The 21,440-nt window shown below is 40.1% G+C and overlaps 1 protein-coding gene and 1 pseudogene across 2 annotated transcripts in view; both read right to left on the bottom strand.

Annotated features, from left to right (window-relative positions):
• Positions 1-3,253, bottom strand: part of ADAD1 (adenosine deaminase domain containing 1) — a 46,284-nt gene extending 43,031 nt beyond the window's left edge. For both annotated transcript variants that reach the window (XM_060088915.1, XM_060088924.1), the window contains exons 1-2: positions 3,082-3,253; positions 2,146-2,334 (exon numbers count right to left, since the gene is read on the bottom strand). In XM_060088915.1, the coding sequence (XP_059944898.1) occupies positions 2,146-2,334; positions 3,082-3,253 (361 nt within the window). The remainder of the gene's footprint in view (positions 1-2,145; positions 2,335-3,081) is intronic.
• A 15,499-nt stretch (positions 3,254-18,752) lies between these two features.
• LOC132488310 (ATP synthase subunit O, mitochondrial-like) lies at positions 18,753-19,719 on the bottom strand (annotated as a pseudogene).
• Positions 19,720-21,440: the final 1,721 nt, after the last annotated feature.

The following is a 21,440-nucleotide window of genomic DNA, read 5'->3' as shown; positions in this document are numbered from 1 at the left end:
TGAATGCTGTAATACTTCACAGTACGATCTTGCAAAAGATGTCTGTAACATAGGAAAACATCCCAGTACAACTGTAGAAAACTATCTCAGCCTACCAGTTATTCTGCAGAGCCAATACAGGTTAAAAGTAAAGCGGAGTGGGCCCCTGAACTAGTTCTGAGGAATCCTTCAAGCAGCCAGTTTGGCTCCAGATTCAGCATGAACAATAGGGCCAGCTTAGAGTACACGTCACACACAGAGTGACAGTGCCTTGTATAATTCCTGGCAATGGAAAGCATCCCAATATCTATCTAATGACCAATGAGAGGGAAGATGTGGAGCCTCTGGCAACATGTCTGTTCTTTCAAACTTCAACACCAATGAAGTTGAACAACTCCTACCCTCCGAGTGCCCTGATACTCTTATAAGCTCCGGAACAGAAGGAATCCCTTTGAAGAAATCTTGTTTCTATCAGGGAGTCACAATAAGCAATCCAACCCATCATAGCCTTACGGTGTGTGGGGGGGATTTACAAGGAAAACCAAACTGTAAATAATAAGAAGAAAAGATATGCTAAAGAACTGAACTGTCCAGTCATCCAAAATTCCCAGAAAAATTACCTTTACACAGTTACATTTACCTAGTTTTCATATTTGTCTGATGAAAAATGAAATGGAACCATCTTCTAAATTTACAAGCCCAAGATTTTTCTGGTTCAAGTTTTACTTGGTATTCAGACCATAGGAGGCCTTTAAGAAACTTAAGTCTCCACTCTGGTTACAAATGGCTACATACAGTGTCACTCCACATAAGCCTCATTATTATTGTATTATCTTGTCTTCTTACATATTCCATTAACTGCTGGGTTTTTCTTTAAGATGTACATCAAGATTTTAGAAGCAACTCCAGACTGCATCAGGGTAAACTGTTCTCCTCCTAACATCTATGACCTCAGTTTCCCAAATCCCTTCCTCCATGATCACCTGGGTTCCAATCCAAATTTAGTAAACCTGAGACTGTTTTATATTTTTAACAAGTGGCCCAGATGATTCTTATTTGTGAGGTATTATGTGTCAAATTTGTTAATAAGTACTCTGTGTTAGAGTGCTGAGACTTTAAGCTTCATCCTGTTTCTACCCCAGGTTCTCAAACTTGATCATCATCTAAATCCATACTAAAGAGCTTGTTAAATACTGACACTCTGGTTTTTCTACCCAATCTACTGAATTAGATTATTCAGCTAGTACTATGCACATAAAATGAACACCATTAACAATCACTGGATTGTGTTTTTGAGTTTTTGCTTTGTTCAGCGAAGAGTTGCCCTGGTAAGTTTTTTTCATACTGTGACCAATAGTTTACATTTTCCAAGAGCAGTCTGAGAAGAGTGGCAGAAAGCTAATTACACAGAAATTCAGTCCATAGTATTGATCACATGAAGTTATCCAACCTACAGTGATAGAACCTAGGAAAACTTCACTTCATTATTAAAACCCTATTTTTGTCACCTGTTAATTTTCCTAATCACTAGTCATAAGGTTAAGAAATCAGAAACTTCTTTCCATCTTTTACTAATCTGTACTCCTGTAGCCTTCCACAGGTCCAATGTGCTAATAGGTTCTTCTGGCAGGGGACAGTTTAAGAGAGAATGGAGAAATTTAGTCAGACAAGTCTGCAGACAGAGAATCAATCAGGTAACTGCTATTTTCCCTTATACTTTATAAAAATTAGGTTCTGAAATATAAATTTCAGAAGCCAAATTTGACTATAATTTTCATTAGGCATCATCATCACAGAATACTCATAAAATCATCAGAGTCCAAATATTCAACATCCCTACAAAAGTATATTTATTCTATAAGAAGTACTTACTTACACTTGAAAATAATCTACAAGGCTGATGAGATTTCCGTTAAACTAGCCATACACAAAATATTAAAATTCAGTATTTTAGAACTTTTGTATTAGTAAATTTAGAGGCTCAAAAGGCTAAAGAAGTATGAACATAAAAATTTCTTAAGTACCCTTGTCAAGACATACTAGCAATTATCTAACCCTGACATTAGGCAAATAAACAAGATAATAAATTTTGTACCACTTATACGCTGTTTTCAATAGGAAAATATTTTCTAGTATTGGAACAACCAGATACAACTTCGCACTTGCCTGATGTTACTGTTTCCTTAAGGTCAAGCTGAACCTGCTGCGTTTGCGCAAACTGATACAAGGCTGATACAGGATTTATCTCTCCATGCTTGTATTTCATTATAAATTCCTTAGGCATTTCTTTCAGAGGAAGGAGAGGATTTGAAATAGATGAAAGACCTTTGGAGAGCAATGGTTCCAGAAAATTATCTAAAGATGTTTACACTTGTCAAATGGTTAAATTAAAAAGAATAATGAGACAAGCAAAAGCACCAAACCCTTTCCTAAAATGGAAGGTGTTCCAGACACATTTAGTCACATGTGTTTTTCATTAACAATGAGTTTCTACTACTAAAGAAGTGTAACTTGTTACTGTATATATCTTTTAGAGTACTATTTTGCAAAGTGCTATCATTGTCATATAATTGATATCAAAGAATCCTAGAATTTCAGTGATGTCAAGGTCTTCAGAGGCTCTCTAAGCCAGTTTTACCCATGATGTCACTAAGGCCTAAAATGTATTAAGACAGATTTGGGACTAGAACCTAGTTTCTGCTTCCCATTCACTATTTCATATTACCTTTCACATTGAATTCAATCAAATTTTTAGTGTGTCTGTCCCTGCTTTACACTTAACACTCTGCTAAGTGATATGTGGAATAGAAACCAGTATAAATCCAGTTCTCTCTCCTGAAGGGGTGACACAGCCTCACCTCAAAAAGGCAAGACACACTGGAAGTGGTTGTACACCCAAGTGGTAAAGAACAATTAAGTCAGTAGCCAGGGGAAGAATTTCTACTGTGCTGGGAGTCAAATCCAAGTTTCAGTTGGGACATGGCCACAGGTAAATGGATATATATCCAGGAAACATTTAAACTGGGGGCTCAACAAAACTAACTGGCGATCTCAGAATCTTAAAGAACGTAGGCGTTATTGCAAATGTAAAAGAATTTGTACCCGTCACTTGCGTAACCTTGGATGCCCTGTTCGACAGGCTGTAACTTTCCGAGGAACATCCTGTGGGTGTGGTTACCGTCTGGGCTGATGGCTGAACTGGCAAGTTCCTTTTCAGTATCTGGGCAAAGCTAGGGACCCGAGAACTCTGAAACCAGTCATCGTGGCCAGACATTTTCTCACCTACAAATTGTAAGAAAGTTGGCAGAAGACAAAAAAAAAAAAAAAAAAAAAAAAAGTACTACGTAAACTAAAAATACTCTGAAATAGAAACCAACCGTATTCCCATAAGCGGCCTTTACACACACATGACAAGCACTAAATCTCTAACTGATGTCACGACTGCTCTGTGCCTACAGTTTTACGGGTGACAGAACTATCTCTCCTAAATCCCTCCCCAAAGCACGACTACAAAGAGGAAAGAAGGGACGAGGTGGTCCGTGGTGAAAAGCCCTTCCTCGGGTGTCAGGAAAAACAGCAACAAAAAGAATACATTTGAGACCCGCAGCGGCCCGCCCCTTGGCGGCCTCCCGAGTCCCAGCCCAACACCCACCCACCAAAACTGTCTTTCTCACCCTGCTGGCCAGACCCCGCCAGCGGGCAGCTTTGACCGAGCCGCAGGCCGGGTGCTCGCCAGCCGTCCCCTGCCGACGCCATGGCTTCTTCCTCCCTGCCTCAACGTCTCACTTCAGACGGCTCGGCCTGACAACCACGCGGTCTGCGCTGCGTCTTTCAAAAGGCTGCCTCGCGGCGTCCCTGCAGGCCCGGGACTAATGACCCCGCGCCCTGCCTCATCCAATCACCAACCGTCTCCTAGGCCCGCGCTACTGCCCACCCCCCTCCCGCGCCTGCGCCTGCGCGTGCCCGCCATGCTCCACGGCTTGCGTCGCTAAGCGTCGGGACGCCACAGGATGTCGCGCACGTTTAAGGCAGCAGGATGAGCGCCCTGCTCTCCGAACGTGGGTATCCAGGCCCTTTGGCCGCTGTGACTGCTGGAGCACACCGGTAACGTTGAGCAGTTCGGCTCCTTCGCTCCCCTGCCCGACGCCCTCTACGCACACCTGCCCCCTACCCACTCCATCCTGACACAGCACTGGAATGGGGTCTCCTTATCTGGGATTCTTGGCGGCAGCCCTGGGGCTACCTGTGTGTGTGGGTAGTTTAAAGGAAACCCTTCGCTTTGTCCCCAGTTATACTCTGAGAAGGTCCCTGTGGACAGGGTTTGGCCTCACAGTGTCTTTATTGTTTACAGGAAAAAAAACCACCCTGGATTCTTGCAGAAGCTTCACATGGGGCCAAGCCAGGAATAGTCCTGAAAACAGGTATGGCAAACCCAGTGTGCCTGTCCTTAGTTCCTTGCTCTTGTGAAAATTGAAGGAGGCTCTGATGGAGGTGTTGCTGAGAGACCGTTGAAAATATTTTAACTAGTATTTTACTAAACAAGATTTGGCATTTAACTCATGGAATTGAGTGAGATTGTTATAACAAAATTTAACTGACCCTCTACTTCTTTACGTGGGAAGGGCTTCTCAAGGGTTAACTCACTTTAAAAAAAAATAGAAAAAATAACAGAATTGATGGTGTGCTACCTCATTATAGCAAGAAGTAATATCCATCCACAAATACGTGGGTTAGTTGGGAGAAAAAACAGCATCATTTCACTCATTAAGTAGTGCATTTTCAATAAAAGCAGCATATTCTTCAGTGGTTATCAAAATGTGTTGATTATGACATTTTGATCAAGTGCTCGTTGATAACTGTAATGATAACTCAGTCTAGGTTTTTTTTCCTTTAGTATTTAGAAACTTTTGCTTACAAGAGATTAAAAAGTTCAGATGTTGCCAAGAAGTGTGCTAAGGATGGTGAATAAAACTTCTAAATACAAAAATATATAATTACATTAGGATCAATTTGAGTAGGGACACGGAATGGAAATAGAAGCTAAAGAAGTAAAAGGAATGGTTAAAAATTACTCTTAAAGCATATGTATATAATGTTTTATTTTGAAATAATTTTAGATTTATAGAACACTTGTAAAGATAGAGTTCCTCTATACTCTTCCATCCAGTTTCCCCTAGTGTTAACATCTTACATAGCATAGTACATTTATCAAAACTAAGCAATTCACATTGGTACAAAACTACTAACTGTACTATATACTTTATTCGGATTTCACCAGGTTTTTAATTAATGTCCAGATTCAACCCAGGATACCCCATTGCACTTAGCAGTCATGTCTCTTTCGTCTTCTGTGGTTTATGGTAGTTTCTCAGTCTTTCCTTGTTTTTTATGACTTTGATCCTTTTGAAGAGTACCAGTTGGATATTTTGTAGAATGGCCCTCAATTTACATTTGCCTGATGTTTTCTCATGCTTAAACAAGAGTTAAGGATATTTGGTAAGACTACGGTGGAGGTGAAGTGCGCATCTTGTGGCATATCAAGGAGTACGTGATATCAGCAACTATTAGTGGTGATGTTAACCTTGATGACTTGTTAAGGTTGTGTCTGTCAGGTTTCTCCACTCTGAAGTTACTATTTTCCCTTTTCTGTACTCTGTTAGAAGAAGTCCAGCACACAAGGGGAGGGAAATAGAGATACACCTGGAGAGAAGAGTATCACAGTTTGTAGACATATGTTAAAACCACCATGTTAATAAATATTTTGAGGGAGATAATTTGAGGCTATGCAAATATCCTGTTTCACCCTGGAGTTTGACTAATTTTCATTTTGCCTGAAGCGGTTATTACTGTGGTATTCTTATTTTTTTAAATAAGTTTTCTCAGTTAAATTTCTTCTTTTTTATTAAAATATAATTGACACATAACATTATATTAGTTTCAGTTGTAAAACATATGATTTAGGGCTTCACTGGTGACACAGTGGTTAAGAATCCGCCTGCCAATGCAGGGGACAAGAGTTCAAGCCCTGGTCTGGGAAGATCCCACATGCCATGGAGCACCTAAGCCCGTGTGCTACAACTACTGAGCCTGCTCTCTAGAGCCCGCGTGCCAGAACTCCTGAGCCTGCGAGCCACAACTACTGAAGCCTGTGCGCCTAGAACCCGTGCTCTGCAACAAGAGAAGCCACCGCAATGAGAAGCCTGTGCACTGCAATGAAGGCCCAACACAGCCAAAAATAAATAAATTTATTAAAAAAACATGATTTAGTGTATGTATATATTACAGGTTGATCACCACAACAAGTGTAGTTAACATCACCACATACAGTTATAAATATTTTGTTTGTGATAAGAACTTTTAAGATCTACTATCTTAGCAAATATTGTGCATAACATCCCCAGGACTTATAACTGGAAGTTTGTACCTTTGACATCCCCACCCCTTGCCTCTGGCAACCACCCATCTGTACTCTGAATCTATGACTTCATTTTTTTTTTTTTTTTTTTTTTGCAGTATGCAGGCCTCTCACTGTTGTGGCCCCTCCCGTTGCGGAGCACAGGCTCCGGACGCGCAGGCTCAGTGGCCATGGCTCACGGGCCTAGCCGCTCCACGGCATGTGGGACCTTCCCAGACTGGAGCACGAACCCGTGTCCCCTGCATCGGCAGGTGGACTCTCAACCACTGCGCCACCAGGGAAGCCCCTGTGACTTCATTTTTTAAAAATTCGATATGTAGGTGAGATCATACAGTATCTGTGTTTCTCTGTCTTTTTTCCCTTAGCATAATGCCCTCAAGGTCGATCCATGTTGTTGCAAATGGCAAGATTTCCTTCTTTCTATGGGTGAATAATATTCAGTTGTGTGTGTATATATTTATATATATATATGTGTGTGTTTATGTGTGTATGTGTGTGTATGTATATATATATATATATATATATATCATCTTTATCTGTCTCACCATTGATGGACAGTTAGGTTGTTTCATGTCTTGGCTATTGTAAATAATGCTGCAGTGAACATGGGGGTGCAGATATCTTTTCCAGTTACTTTTTTCATTTCCTTAAGATAAATACCCAGTGGTGGAAATGCTGGATCGTATGGTAGTTCTATGTTTAATTTTTTGTGGAACCTCTATACTGTTTTCCATTACCCGTGAAGGAATTTACATTCCCACTAACAGTGTATGGGAGTTCCCTTGTTCTCCACATCCTCACCTGGTATTTCTTTCTTTTTTTTTTTTATTGGGGTATTGTTGTCTTACAATGTTGTGTTAGTTTCTACTGTACAGTGAAGTGGAGTTCCCTGTGCTATACAGCAGGTTCTCATTAGTTATCTATTTTATATATATTAGTGTATATATGTTAATCCCAGTTTCTCAATTCATCCAACCCTCCCATCCCCCCTTGGTGTCCATACGTTTGTTCTCTACATCTATTTACCTGTTATTTCTTGTCTTTTAAATAATAACTGTTATCAGATGTGAAGTAGTATCTCATTGTGGTTTTGCTTTGCATTTCCTTGATTAGTGATGTTGAGCATTTTTTCATTTACCCGTTGGCTATCTGTATACATTCTTTGGGGAAAATGTGTATTCAAATCTTCTTCCCATTTAAAAAATCAGATTGTATGGGGTTTTGATGTTGAGTTTTATGATCTCTTTATATATTTTGATATTAACCCCTTATCAGATATACAATTTGCAATTTTTTGCCCTTTCCATAGGTTGCTTTTTCATTTTGTTAATGGTTTCCTTTCCTGTGCAGAAACTTTTTAGTTGAATATAGTCTCACTTGTTTATTTTTGCTTTTGTTGCCTTTGCTTTTGGTGTCAAATTCAAAAAATCATTGCCAAGACCAAAGTCAAGGAGCTTACCACCTATGTTTTCTACTAGGAGTTTTATGGTTTCCAATCTTATGTTCAAGTCTTTAATCCTTTTTGAGTTTATTTTTGTGTATGGTGTGAGATAGTGGTCTAGCTTTATTTTTTTGCATGTGGCTGTCCAGTTTTTTTGGAGAGACTAACCATTGTATATTCTTGGCTTTTTTATCATAAATTAATTGACCATATATGTGTGGGTTTATTTGTGGGCTCTCTGCTCTATTCTGTTGATCTGTGTGTCTGTTTTGTGCCAGTACCATACTGTTTTGACTACTGTAGTTTATTGTGTAGTTTGAAATCAAGAAGCATGATGCCTCTGGCTTTGTTCTTTCTCAAGATTGCTTTGGGTATTTGGGATCTTTTGTTGTTCCATACAAATTTTAGTATTGTTTGTTCTATTTCTTTGAAAAAAATGCCATTGGAAATTTGAGAGGGATTGCACTGAATCTGTAGATTGCTTTGGGTAGCATGGACATATAAACAATATTAATTTTTCCAATCCATGAGAATGGAATGTTTTTCCATTTATTTGTGTCATCTTCAGTTTCTTTCATCAGCGTTTTATAGTTTTCAGTGTACAAGTTTTTCAGCTTCTTGGATAATTTCTTCCTAGGTATTTTATTCTTTTTTGATGCAATTGTAAATGGGATTGTTTTCTTAATTTCCCTTTCTGATAGTTCTTTTTTTAAATTTTATTTTATTTTCATTTTTGGCTGTGTTGTGTCTTTGTGGCTGTGCACAGGCTTTTCTCTAGTTGCAGTGAGTGGGGGCTACTCTTCGTTGCAGTGTGCGGGCTTCTCATTGTGGTGGCTTCTCTTGTTGTGGAGCATGGGCTCTAGGCATGCGGGCTTCAGTAGTTGCAGCACACAGGCTCAGTAGTTGTGACGCATGGGCTTAGTTGCTCTGCGGCATGTGGGATCTTCCCAGACCAGGGCTTGAACCCGTGTCCCCTGCATTGGCAGGCAGACTCTCAACCACTGGCCATCAGGGACACCCCTGATAGTTCTTTATTAGTGTATATAAATGCACCAGATTTTTGTATGCTGATTTTGTATCCTGCAACTTTACTGAATTTGTAAATTAGGTCTAAGTCTTTAGGGTTTTCTATTTGTAATATGTCATTTGCAAATAGAGATAGTTTTAATTCTTTCATTCCAATTTGGATGCCTTTCATTTATTTTTCTTGCCTCTAGCTAGGACCTCCAATACTATGTTGAGTAAAGTTGAGTATCATGTTACCTGTGGGCTTGTCATAAATGGCTTTTATTATCTTGAGGTATGTTCCCTCTATACCCAATTTGTTGAGAGTTTTTATCATAAGTGGATGTTGAATTCTGCATATATTGAGACAATTATATTTACTCTTGTTTTTGTTTGTTAACTTGATATATCACATTGATTGATTTGCAGATGTTGAACCATCCTTGCATCCCTGTAATAAATCCCACCTGATCATGGTGCGTGATCCTTCTTTTAAGGTACTGTTGAATTCATATATGTTCAATTCATATATTCAATATGCTGATATTTTGTAGACAGTTTTTACTTCTGTGCTGATCAGGAATATTGACCTATTATTTTCTTTTCTTGTGCTGTCCTTGTCTAGTTTTGGTGTCAGGGTAATGCTGGCCTCATAAAATGAGTTTTGGGATATTCCTTCCTCTTGCATTTTTGGCAAGAGATTGAGAAGGATTGGTGTTAATTCTTTTTAAATGTTTGGTAGAATTCCCCAGTGAAGGTGTCTGGTCCTGGACTTTTGTCTGTTGGGAGGTTTTTGATTATTGATTCAGTCTCTGTGCTAGTAATTGGTCTGTTCATATTTTCTACTTCTTCGTGATTCAGTCTTGGTAGGTTGTGTGTTTCCCGGAATTTATTGCTCCTAGGTTATTCAATTTGTTGGTGTACAATTGTTCATAGTAGTATCTTAGGATCCTTTGTATTTCTGTAGTATCAGTTGTAGTGTATCTTCTATCATTTATGATTTTATTTATTTCAGTCTTCTCTTTTTTTCTTGTTGGCTCTAGCTAAAGGTTTTTCAATTTTGTTTATCTTTTCAGAGAGCCAGCTCTTAGTTTCACTGATCCTTTCTATTGTCTTTTTTTCCTCGTCCAGTTTTATTGAGATAAAATTGACATCCAGCACTGTATGAGTTTAAGGTGTAGAGCATAATGATTTGACTTATATACGTCATGAAATGATTATCACTATAGGTTTAGTGAACATCCATCATCTCATATAGATATAAAATTAAAGAAAGAGAAAAAAAATGTTTTCCTGTGATGAGAACTCAGAATTTACTCTGTTAACAACTTTCATACATAACATACAGCAGTGTTAATTATATTTATCATGTTGTACTTTACATCCCTAGTACTTATTTATCTTATAACTGGAGGTTTCTACCTTTTGACTGCCTTCGTCCAATTCCTCCTCCTCCTAATCCCTGCTTCTGGTAACTATGAGTCTGGTCTCCTTTTCTATGAGTTTATTTGTTTTTGAAGTATAATTGACCAACAACATTGTGTTAGTTACTGTTACAGAACATAGTGATTTGATCTTTCTACACAGTTCAAAATAATCACCACAATAAATATAGTTACGATCTGTTACCATAAAAAGGTGCTACAGAGTTATAGACTGTGTTCCCCACACTATACATTTCATACCTGTGACTCATTTATTTTACAACCGGAAGTTTGTACCTCTTAATCTCCCTCATTTATTTCTTTCCACTCCCTCCAGCCCCCCTCCCATCTGGCAACCACCTGTTTGTTCTCTATATCTGTAACTAGGTTGAGCTGTATTCCACAGGCCTGCAAGCCTTGTAATTGCCTAGCCTCAAGACTGAAGAAAAAGCCCATAGACAGCGATAGCGATATCGGTGGTTTATTGGATAGGGGATCTTACACATCTGAAACAAGGAGTTCCTGGAGCAGCACTCCACCATGTATGGCAGACAGCAGGCAGGTCACAGCAGCTGTCATTGCGACTAGGGGAAGAGGGAGGTTACTAGTTGTAGGTGGAATTGACGTCAGGTTGGCTTATTGGTTATCAGGGAAACCAGCAAAGGGGCATGTCCCTCAACACCTTTGATAAACTAGGAGGGCGGAGCCTTTCTGATCTAAAGATTAGAACAGTCACTATCTGACGCTGGGGGCAACCATGTAGGCAGTTACTGATTAGGCTCTATGAATGAGAGAGAAGGTTAGTCATTTGAGTAGCATGTAGATAAAGCATGTACTAGTTGAGTAAGGGGTGTACAGAGAGCAAGAGAATCTCCATCTTGAGTGGCCTGATGGTATATTCTGTTTCTGTTTTGTTATGTTTATTCTTTTTTTATATATTTTACATATAAGTGAAATAATACAGCATTTTCTTTCTCTACGTGACTTATTTCACCTAGCATAGTACCTTCTTGGTCCATTCATGTTGTTGCATATGGCAAGTTTTCATTCTTTTTTTCTGGCTGAGTAATATTCCTCTGTGTGTGTGTATGTATATATACATATGTGTATGTATATGTACCACATCTTTGTCCATTCATCTTTGGTGGGTACTTAGGTGGCTTCCATATCTTAGCTATTGTAAATAATGCTGCTATGAACATATATTTTTTCTAATTAATGTTTTTGTTTTCCTTGGATAAATACCCAAGAGTGGAATTGCTGGATCATATGGTAGTTCTATTTTTAATTTTTTAAGGAATCTCCATACTGTTTTCATAGTGACTGCACCAATTTACATTCCCACCAACAGTGTATGAAGGTTCCCTTTTCCACATCCTTGCCAGTATTTGTTATTTCTTGTCTTTTTCACGATAGTCATTCTGACAAGTGTGAGGTGGTATCTCATTGTGGTTTTGATTTGCATTTCTTTGATGATTAGTGATGTTGAGCAGCTTTTCAATTGCCTTTTGGCCATCTGTATGTCTTCTTTGGAAAAATGTCTGTTCAGATCCTCTGTCCATTTTTAATAGGGTTGTTTTATTGATCTTGCGTTGTATGAGTTCTTTTATATTTTGGATCTTAACCCCTTATCAAATGTGTCATTTGCAAATATCTTTCTGCCAATCAGTAGGTGGCCTCTCATTTTGTTGATAGTTTCCTTTGCTCTGCAGAAGTTTTTTAGTTTAATGTAGTCCCATTTGTTTATTATTGCTTTTGTCCCCTTGCTTGAGGAGACATATCCAAAACAATATTACTAAGGCTGATGTCAAAGAGCTTACTGTGTGTGTTTACTTTTAGAAGTTTTATGGTATCTAATCTTATATTTAAGTATTTAATCCATTTTGAATTTATTTTTGTGCATAGTGTGAGAGAGTAGTCCAGTTTGATTATTTGGCATGTAGCTGTCTAATTTTCTCAAGACCATTTGTTGAAAAAGCTGTCTTTTCCCCACTGTGTATTCTTGCCTCCTTTGTGGTAGATTAATTGCCCATATAAGTGTGGGTTTATTTCTGGGTTCTCTAGTCTGTTCCATTGATCTATGTGTCTCTTTATGTGCCAATACCAGACTGTTTTAATGACTGTATCTTTGTAGTATAATTTGAAATCAGGGAGCATGATACCTCCAGCTTTGTTCTTCTTAAGATTTTTTTTTGGTTATTCAGGGTTTTTTTGTGTTTCCATACAAATTTTAGAATTATTTGTTCTAGTTCTGTGAAAAATGCCATTGATATCTTAAACTCTTGTGGTTGTCTAAGTAGTCTACTTTGTTCTTAGTGCCTCTCTGTAGTTGGAGCATGTGCCAAAATCTTTCAGTGTCCCAAAGGGGAGGATTTCAATCATTACCTAGATGCAGACTGATTGGAAGCTGGACCCTCAGGCAGCAGCTTTTAAAGTATGAAGACTTTCAGGGGAAGACTCAGCAGTGGGCTTTTCTGTTTCATGGGAAGACTCAGCAATGGGCTTGGCTGTTTGCTCCCTCTGCATTGAGTTCTGGGGTGACAGCTAATTAAGAACTTTTCTTTGTTTGCCTCCATCCCATTTAACCCACGAACCCAACCCCTACTAGCCACCAGAGCCAGGCTATCAAGAGCTGTGTCCTCTGGGTGGCAGCTACAAAAGCTGTGGTGCCAGGCATGTGCACAAGCTCCTTTCTCAGAGAGACACTGGTGACCTGACTTGGGGCAGAGGGAAAACATGAAGATGGCACCCACCAGCCTCTCTGGTCTCTGGAGAGGTTTTCAGTGGTCCCTCATGAAGATGGCACCCACCAGCCTCTCTGGTCTCTGGAGAGGTTTTCAGTGGTCCCTCATGAAGATGGCACCCACCAGCCTCTCTGGTCTCTGGAGAGGTTTTCAGTGGTCCCTCATGAAGATGGCACCCACCAGCCTCTCTGGAGAGGTTTTCAGTGGTCCCTCATGAAGATGGCACCCACCAGCCTCTCTGGTCTCTGGAGAGGTTTTCAGTGGTCCCTCATGAAGATGGCACCCACCAGCCTCTCTGGAGAGGTTTTCAGTGGTCCCTCATGAAGATGGCACCCACCAGCCTCTCTGGTCTCTGGAGAGGTTTTCAGTGGTCCCTCATGAAGATGGTACCCACCAGCCTCTCTGGTCTCTGGAGAGGTTTTCAGTGGTCCCTCATGAAGATGGCACTCACCAGCCTCTCTGGAGAGGTTTTCAGTGGTCCCTCATGAAGATGGCACCCACCAGCCTCTCTGGTCTCTGGAGAGGTTTTCAGTGGTCCCTCATGAAGATGGCACCCACCAGCCTCTCTGGTCTCTGGAGAGGTTTTCAGTGGTCCCTCATGAAGATGGCACCCACCAGCCTCTCTGGTCTCTGGAGAGGTTTTCAGTGGTCCCTCATGAAGATGGCACCCACCAGCCTCTCTGGTCTCTGGAGAGGTTTTCAGTGGTCCCTCATGAAGATGGCACCCACCAGCCTCTCTGGTCTCTGGAGAGGTTTTCAGTGGTCCCTCATGAAGATGGCACCCACCAGCCTCTCTGGTCTCTGGAGAGGTTTTCAGTGGTCCCTCATGAAGATGGCACTCACCAGCCTCTCTGGAGAGGTTTTCAGTGGTCCCTCATGAAGATGGCACCCACCAGCCTCTCTGGTCTCTGGAGAGGTTTTCAGTGGTCCCTCATGAAGATGGCACCCACCAGCCTCTCTGGTCTCTGGAGAGGTTTTCAGTGGTCCCTCATGAAGATGGCACTCACCAGCCTCTCTGGAGAGGTTTTCAGTGGTCCCTCATGAAGATGGCACCCACCAGCCTCTCTGGTCTCTGGAGAGGTTTTCAGTGGTCCCTCATGAAGATGGCACTGACCAGCCTCTCTGGAGAGGTTTTCAGTGGTCCTGTATATACTTGTTTTAGTTGAAGCCTGCCCCTCAGGCCACGGGTAGGAAGATAAATTAATAAGCTTCTTTCACAGAAAGACTGGGCATGTCAGTCTGCTGCTTCTCCACCATGCCCTGGGGGAATAGCCAGTTAAGAACTCTGTTTTTTACAGTCCTGTGGGACTTATGAATATAAGCCTTTCTGTCCACCAGAGCCAGCAGTCAAGGGGTGACTCTTGGGTGATATGCACAAAAACTAGGGCACCAGATATGTGCACTAACTCCTTTCTGGGAGATACCATGACCTGGAGTTATGCAGAGGGAGAGCACAAAGGTGGCCTCTGTTATCTTCGGAGAATATTTCAGTAGGGGCCTAATGTATGTTACATTAGATGCCTGCCCCTTAGACCAAAGCTTTAAGATAAGCAAATAGACCTCTTTTACAGAAAGACTGGGTGTTTCAGTCAGCTTCCTCAGTGATGGGCCCAGGATGTCCTCAGAACTATTTCTCACTTCAGAATTGTTTCTCAGTTCACTATAGCCTTGTGTATTTTGTGGATGCAAGTCCTGTGTTGCTAGATGTTTTGGGGGCTCAGCTCCCAGGTGCAGGTCTTAAAAGTTGCCAGGTGTGGGGTTCAGACGCTTTGCTCCTCAGGGAGGAGCTTGGAGTTGTGAGTTTCCTACTGATTGTGGGTCACCACACTAGGGGCGTGGTTTTCAGCAAGATTGTGTCTCAGCCTCTCCTGCCTGTTCCGATGTGGGGTTTTTTGGTCGCCCATTGCGTAGGAGTCTTTCAGCTAGTTTTGTGGTTTCTTTCAGAGGAAATTGTTTTATATGTAGCTGTATATTCGGTGTGTCTGTGGGAGGAGATGAGTTCGGGATCTTACTACTTCACCATCTTGAACCATAACTTCTACTGTGGTGTTCTAATGGTGATTTTCTGTTTCTTTCATCCCTCTTACATTTGTTATTTGGAATTCTTTTTAAGAAACATTTGTCCCCTTCCTTTACATACCAGTGTGGAGTCACTGATACTTATTTTATTATTTGGGTATAATCCATTACTGTCATTATTTTGTCATTCAGATTATTCCAGCATTGGGAGCTCTTTCATTGTTGCCTTCTGTGCCCTTTTGACATGTTCCCATTTTAAAGAAAGTATTTCCTTACTTTCTGGAACTATAAGATGTGCTTGTATTTCCATGCCCTACACCTAAAATTGGCCATTTCTCCAGGAAGCCCTGGTTATTTTTACTGGATAATGATAATGAGAAACTAAGATCTTGGAGCTAGTTGTACTTGTTGCTTTAGAAGTGTCATTGCTTCTGTGCTTGCACAGAAAACAGAACTAGTAAATATATGTATGTATGCTAACTCATATATGCAGACACATTTGTATTTTGGTATCTGTACATAATGATGAGTTTATACCTTTGTCTGTAATCCAACACCACAACATTCATTCTAGCCTTCCCCCCTCGCCTGTGTGTCTCTTCTTACTCTGACAATGAGAAATGTGGCTATGTCTACAGTTTATCTGTTGAGCATGTAAAGTAGTCGCAGATTTGTTAACCAGTATCACTATGAGAAACAAATTTACCATCTAAAGCACAGTGCTTAGTTCTTTTTTTTTTTCTTTAGTCTTACATTATCTGGTCAGAACACTGTTTTCCAGAGTTACTTAGGTCAGTTGTTTTTCCATCCCCTTCAGTGAGATCATGTCATGGTTTTATAACACAGTTATATTCATTTGTCACAGTCTGCACTTCATCCTGGCATCCCTGTTGGTCTTTTAAACTTGCATACAGTTAAGCTTACTTTCATCAAGTACAGTTCTGTGGGTCTTGACAGATACATGGGGTCATATATTGACCACCTTAGTTCCATGCAGAATGGTTCCATCACCCTAAAATTTCCATATGTGACCCACCCCTGTTCCTTCCCTTTACTCCTGGCAATCACTGGTCTGTTTTCAGTATAACTTTTTTTTTCCTTTTCTATAGTGTCATACAAATGGTTTCATACAATATGTAACCTTTTAGATCTGGCTTCTTTCATTTAGAAAAACACATGTAAGATTCAGCCAAGTTGTTAGGTGAATAAATAGCTTATTCATTTTTGTTGCAGAGTAGTATTCCATTGTATGCATATAACACTGTTTATCTGTTCACCTGCTGAAGGACATTTTGACTGTTTCCAGTTTTTGGTAGTTATGAATACAGCTACTTATCCTAAGTAGGATTGGTGGGTTATACAGTAAGTGTCCTAGTCTGTTTGGGCTGCTATAACAAAAATACCATAGACTGGGTGGCTTAAATAACAAATATTTCTCATAGTTCTGGAGGGTTGCAAGTCCAGATTTCTGGCAGATTCCGTGTCTGATGAAAGATGCCGCTTCCTGGTTCATAGATGGCCATCTTCTTGCTGTGTCCTCACATGGCAGAAGGGACAAGAGAGCAATCTGGAGTCCCTTTTATAAGGGCACTAATCCCATTCATAAGGGCTCATGATCTAATCACCACTCAGAGGTCCCACCTCCACTTACCATCACATTGGGAATTAGGTGTCAAGATATGAATTTTAGGGAGGCCCCAACATTTGGTCCATAGCAGTAAACGTATACTTAAATTTAGAAAAAACTGCCAAAATTTTCCAGAGTGACTATAACATTTTTGCAATCCCACCAACAATAAATAATTCCTGTTGCTGTGCACTCTTACCAGCATTTGGTATTGTTAGTTTTTTTAACTAATATTTTAGCCATTATAGTAAGTATGTAGTGGTATCTAATTGTGGTTTTAATATGCACTTCCCTAATGACTAATGATGTTGAGTATCTTTTCATATATCTTTGCCATTCTTTAGTTAAGTGTCTGTTCAAGTCTTTTGCCCATTTTCTAATTGCAAATTTTCTTATTAAGTTTGAAGAGTATTTGTATATTCTTTATACAGATCCTTCATTGGATATGTGGTTTGCAGATATGTTCTCCCAGTTTGTGGCTTGAGTATTTATTCTCTGAACAGTGTCTTTGTAGATCAGAAGTTTTTAATTTTGATCAAGTCCAATTTACAGGCATACCTTGGAGATATAGTATGTTCAGTTCCAGACCACTGAAATAAAGTGAGTATCACAGTAAAGTGAGTTACATGAATTTTTTTGTTTCCCAGTGCATATGAAAGATATGTTTACACTATACTGAAACCTATTAAGTGTGCAATAGCATTATGTCTAAAAAAACAATGCACATACCTTAATTTAAAAATACTTAATTGGGGCTTCCCTGGTGGTGCAGTGGTTGAGAATCTGCCTGCCAATGCAGGGGACACGGGTTCGAGCCCTGGTCTGGGAGGATCCCACATGCCGCGGAGTAACTAGGCCCGTGAGCCACAACTACTGAGCCTGCGCGTCTGGAGCTTGTGCTCCGCAACAAGAGAGGCCGCGACAGTGAGAGGCCTGCGCACCGCGATGAAGAGTGGCCCCTGCTTGCCACAACTAGAGAAAGCCCTCGCACAGAAGCGAAGACCCAACACAGCAAAAATAAATAAATTAATTTAAAAAAGAAAGCTGTTGTATGTAGAAAACTTTTAAAAAAAATACTTAATTGGTGAAAAATTCTAACCAGCATCTGATAATACAGGCTCGCCAAACATTCAATTTGTAAAAAAAAAAAAAAAATGCAGTATCTGCGAAGCACAATAAAGCAAAGCTCAGTAAAATAAGGTATGCCTATGTCAATTTTTTCTTTTATGGATCATGCTGTTGATATTGTCTCTAAAAACTCATTGCCAAACCCAAGGTCACACATTTCCCCTATGTTTACTTCTAGACAGTTTTATAATTTTAAGTTAAGTATATGATATATTTTTCCACTTGGAGTTAATGTTTTGTATAAGGTATTAGGATTATGTTGAGCTTTTTTTTTTTTTATGCCTATGGACATCTAGTTATTCCAGCACCATTTGAGAAAACTATTTATTTTTCTATTGAGTTTCTTTTGCACCTTTGTCAAAAAACAATTTGGCATATTTATGTGAAGACTACTTTTCCTTAAAACACTGGTTAGAACTTCCAGTATGATATTGTGTATCATAGCAGTGAAACATTGCTTTGTTCTGGATTTTAAAGGGAAAGAATTCATTCTCTCACCATTAACTATGCTGTTAGCTATAGGTTTTTCACAGATGTCCTTTATTATGCTTAGGAAATTCTCTTCTGTTCCTAATTTGATGAAGATTTTTTTTATCGTTAATGGATGTTGAATTTTCTTGAATGCTTTTTTGTATCTTTTGAGATCTTTTTCTTTTTTTTTCTGTTCAGGAAGCTTTTTTTTTTTTTTTTTTTTTTTTTCTTTTTGCGGTATGCGGGCCTCTCACTGTTGTGGCCTCTCCCGTTGCGGAGCACAGGCTCCGGATGCGCAGGCTCCGGATGCGCAGGCCCAGCGGCCATGGCTCACGGGCCCAGCCGCTCCGCGGCACATGGGATCCTCCCAGACCGGGGCACGAACCCGTATCCCCTGCATCGGCAGGCGGACTCTCAACCACTGCGCCACCAGGGAGGCCCAGGAAGCATTTTATTGTTGCTCCAAGTTTAAGAATTTTCACTGACAGAAAATCAGCTTTTAGAAACTCTCCCACATTGCTCTGCTCAGCTTCTGAATCTTGGGATTTGCAGACATTCAACATATTTCTCTCCAGTACGGACAATCATTTCACCCATGATTGATGGATCAGTCTTAACTTCCAATTTCAATACTTGGCCTTTACTTAGGAAGCTCTTCAGGACCGTTTTTAATTCAGTAAGAGTGGCTTCATCTAAAGAAGTTGCAGTGGTAACTGTGCAAGGTGCTTCTCCATTGTGGACATTCATTGTAGAAAAGGCAGAAATGACTCCAGCGATATTGTTCAAGCGACCATTTTCAGCAAGCAAATTGAGCAGGTTGGACATGAGGGGAGAAAACCTCTCTTGTTGTCATGTCATTTAGGCTTTTCACTTTAATGGAACGCTTTGCATAGGGATTCATAATAGAAGCAGCCGTTTTGGGTTCCTTCAAGATTTGTGCTATTCCTTTTCTACTTGCTTCAGTTTATCCTGTTTAAATGCAGCAGAATAAAGAGCATATCAGAAAACGCTTTTGCTTTCCCAACATCACAACAGCAGGTGAGGGTGAGCCAAGCCCTCTCCCTCCTGTACCACAGCCTCCATGGTGCCCTGGGGTCCTTTGTACCTTTCACAAGCGACGTCACTGTGCTGACTGCCGGGGAGTGCAAGATGGTGAGAACAGTCGCTGCTCTTGGAGACTCAAAGAGCAAGCTGGGAGGACAGATTTGTGGGCAAATAATTGTGGCAGTGTGATAAGTGTCTGCTGAAGTATGGACAAGGAGTCCGAAGGGAAGATTCCTTAACTCTGCCTGGAGGTATTGGGGGAGGCATCCAGGAGGACATGCCCTGTGAGCTGACCTTGGAAGGGTGGGACTGGATGTGACCAAAGCACAGCAGTGAGTGGATGTTAGGCTGGGGGAAAGTGATGAAGAGGGGCGTTGTCTCATTCCTCTCATGGTCTTCAGGAAGTATCTTGTCCCTGCCATGGTAGCATTTACTAATTGTTAAGTGAGGGGCTGCAGAGTTCTTGCCTACATTGATTAACTCATTCTCCCCCACTCCCTGCTTTTTAAATTGCAAAAGCACTATAGGCTAATGGTAAAAATCGCAAGCAATGCAAAATACAAAAAAAGCAGTAAAAAAAAAAAAAAAAGGGAAAGGTCTGTCTCCTTCCTTAATCTCCTTACTTGAGACAGTCACTATGAGTATGCAGTTTGGTGGGTATTCTTCCAGTATTTTTCTATAGATACGCAGACATACAAACTATATAGTTTGTTTTGCAGCAGTGAAGTTATATATTTTGCTCTGCAGTTGCCTTTGATATGGTAGTATGTGGGCAAATTGCCATTGTTTTGTTTTGTTTTGTTTTTTGCAGCACACGGGCCTCTCACTGTTGTGGCCTCTCCTGTTGCGGAGCACAGGCTCCGGACACGCAGGCTCAGCGGCCATGGCTCACGGCCCCAGCCGCTCCGCGGCATGTGGGATCTTCCCGGACCGGGGCACGAACCCGTGTCCCCTGCATCAGCAGGTGGACTCTCAACCACTGCGCCACCAGGGAAGCACAATTAGCTACTATTTTGTTGAGGATTTTTGCATCTGTGTTCACGAGGAATATTGGGTTATAAGTGTTTCTTTCTTGTAATGTTGTTGGTTTTAACATTAGGATAATTTGGCCTCATAGAATCAGTTGGGAAGTATTCAGTATTATTCTACTTTCTGACAAAGATTAGGTAGAATTGGTATTATTTCTTCTTTGAATGTTCTGTATTTTACAGTAAATTTTTCAGAATCTTCAGAATTTTTTCAGTAAAACCATCTGGGGCAGGAGTTTTCTTTTGTTTTGGGGCGGGGAGAAGGTTTTAACCTACAAATTCAATTTCTTTAATCAATATAGAAGTATTTATGTTATCAATTTCTTAGGTGAGTTTTGGTATTTTGTACCTTTTAAGGGATTAGCATATTACATCTAAGTTTTGTGTAACTGTGTCAAATACATGGCCATATAATTTTTTATTATTATCTTAATGTCTGTGAGATAAGTAGTGATATCCCCTCCTTTATTCCTAATATTGGTAACTTGTGTCTTCTTCAGCCAGGCTAGAGGTTGATCAATTTTATTGATGTTTTCAAAGAAGCAGATTTTGGCTTCATTGATTTTTTTCCTGTTATTTTTCTGTTTAAATTTTATTTATCTCTGCTCTCATCTTTATTATGCCCTTCCTTCTTCTTGCTTTGGATTTGTTATTCTTGCTCTCTAATTTCTTTATTCAAGCATAGTTTACTGATCTCAGATCTTCTTTTCTAATATGAATGTTTAATTCTATAAATTTCCCTCGAAGCACTGCTGTAGCTGCATCCCACAAATTTTGATACATTTTCATTTTCATTTAGTTTAAAATATTTTAAAATTTCCCTTGGGACTTCCTCTTTGACTCTTGGCTTACTTAGAAGTGTGTTGTTTAATTTCCAAATATTTCAGGATTTTTTTCAGATATCTTGTTTAATTCTGTTATGGTTTAAGACATACTATCTTTGTATGATTTCTATTTTATACTTGTTAAGGTTTGTCTTAGGGTTGAGTATGGTCTGTTTTGTGAATGTTCTGTTTGAACTTGGGAAGAATCTATATTCTGCCGTTGTTGGGTAGAGTGTTTTATAAATACCAACTAAATCGAGTTGACTTTTAGTGTTGTCCAGGTCATCTATA

Source organism: Mesoplodon densirostris, chromosome 1, assembly GCF_025265405.1.
Source record: "Mesoplodon densirostris isolate mMesDen1 chromosome 1, mMesDen1 primary haplotype, whole genome shotgun sequence".
NCBI classification, from domain to species: Eukaryota; Metazoa; Chordata; class Mammalia; order Artiodactyla; family Ziphiidae; genus Mesoplodon; species Mesoplodon densirostris.
This window is presented reverse-complemented; position numbering and strand designations above follow the sequence as displayed.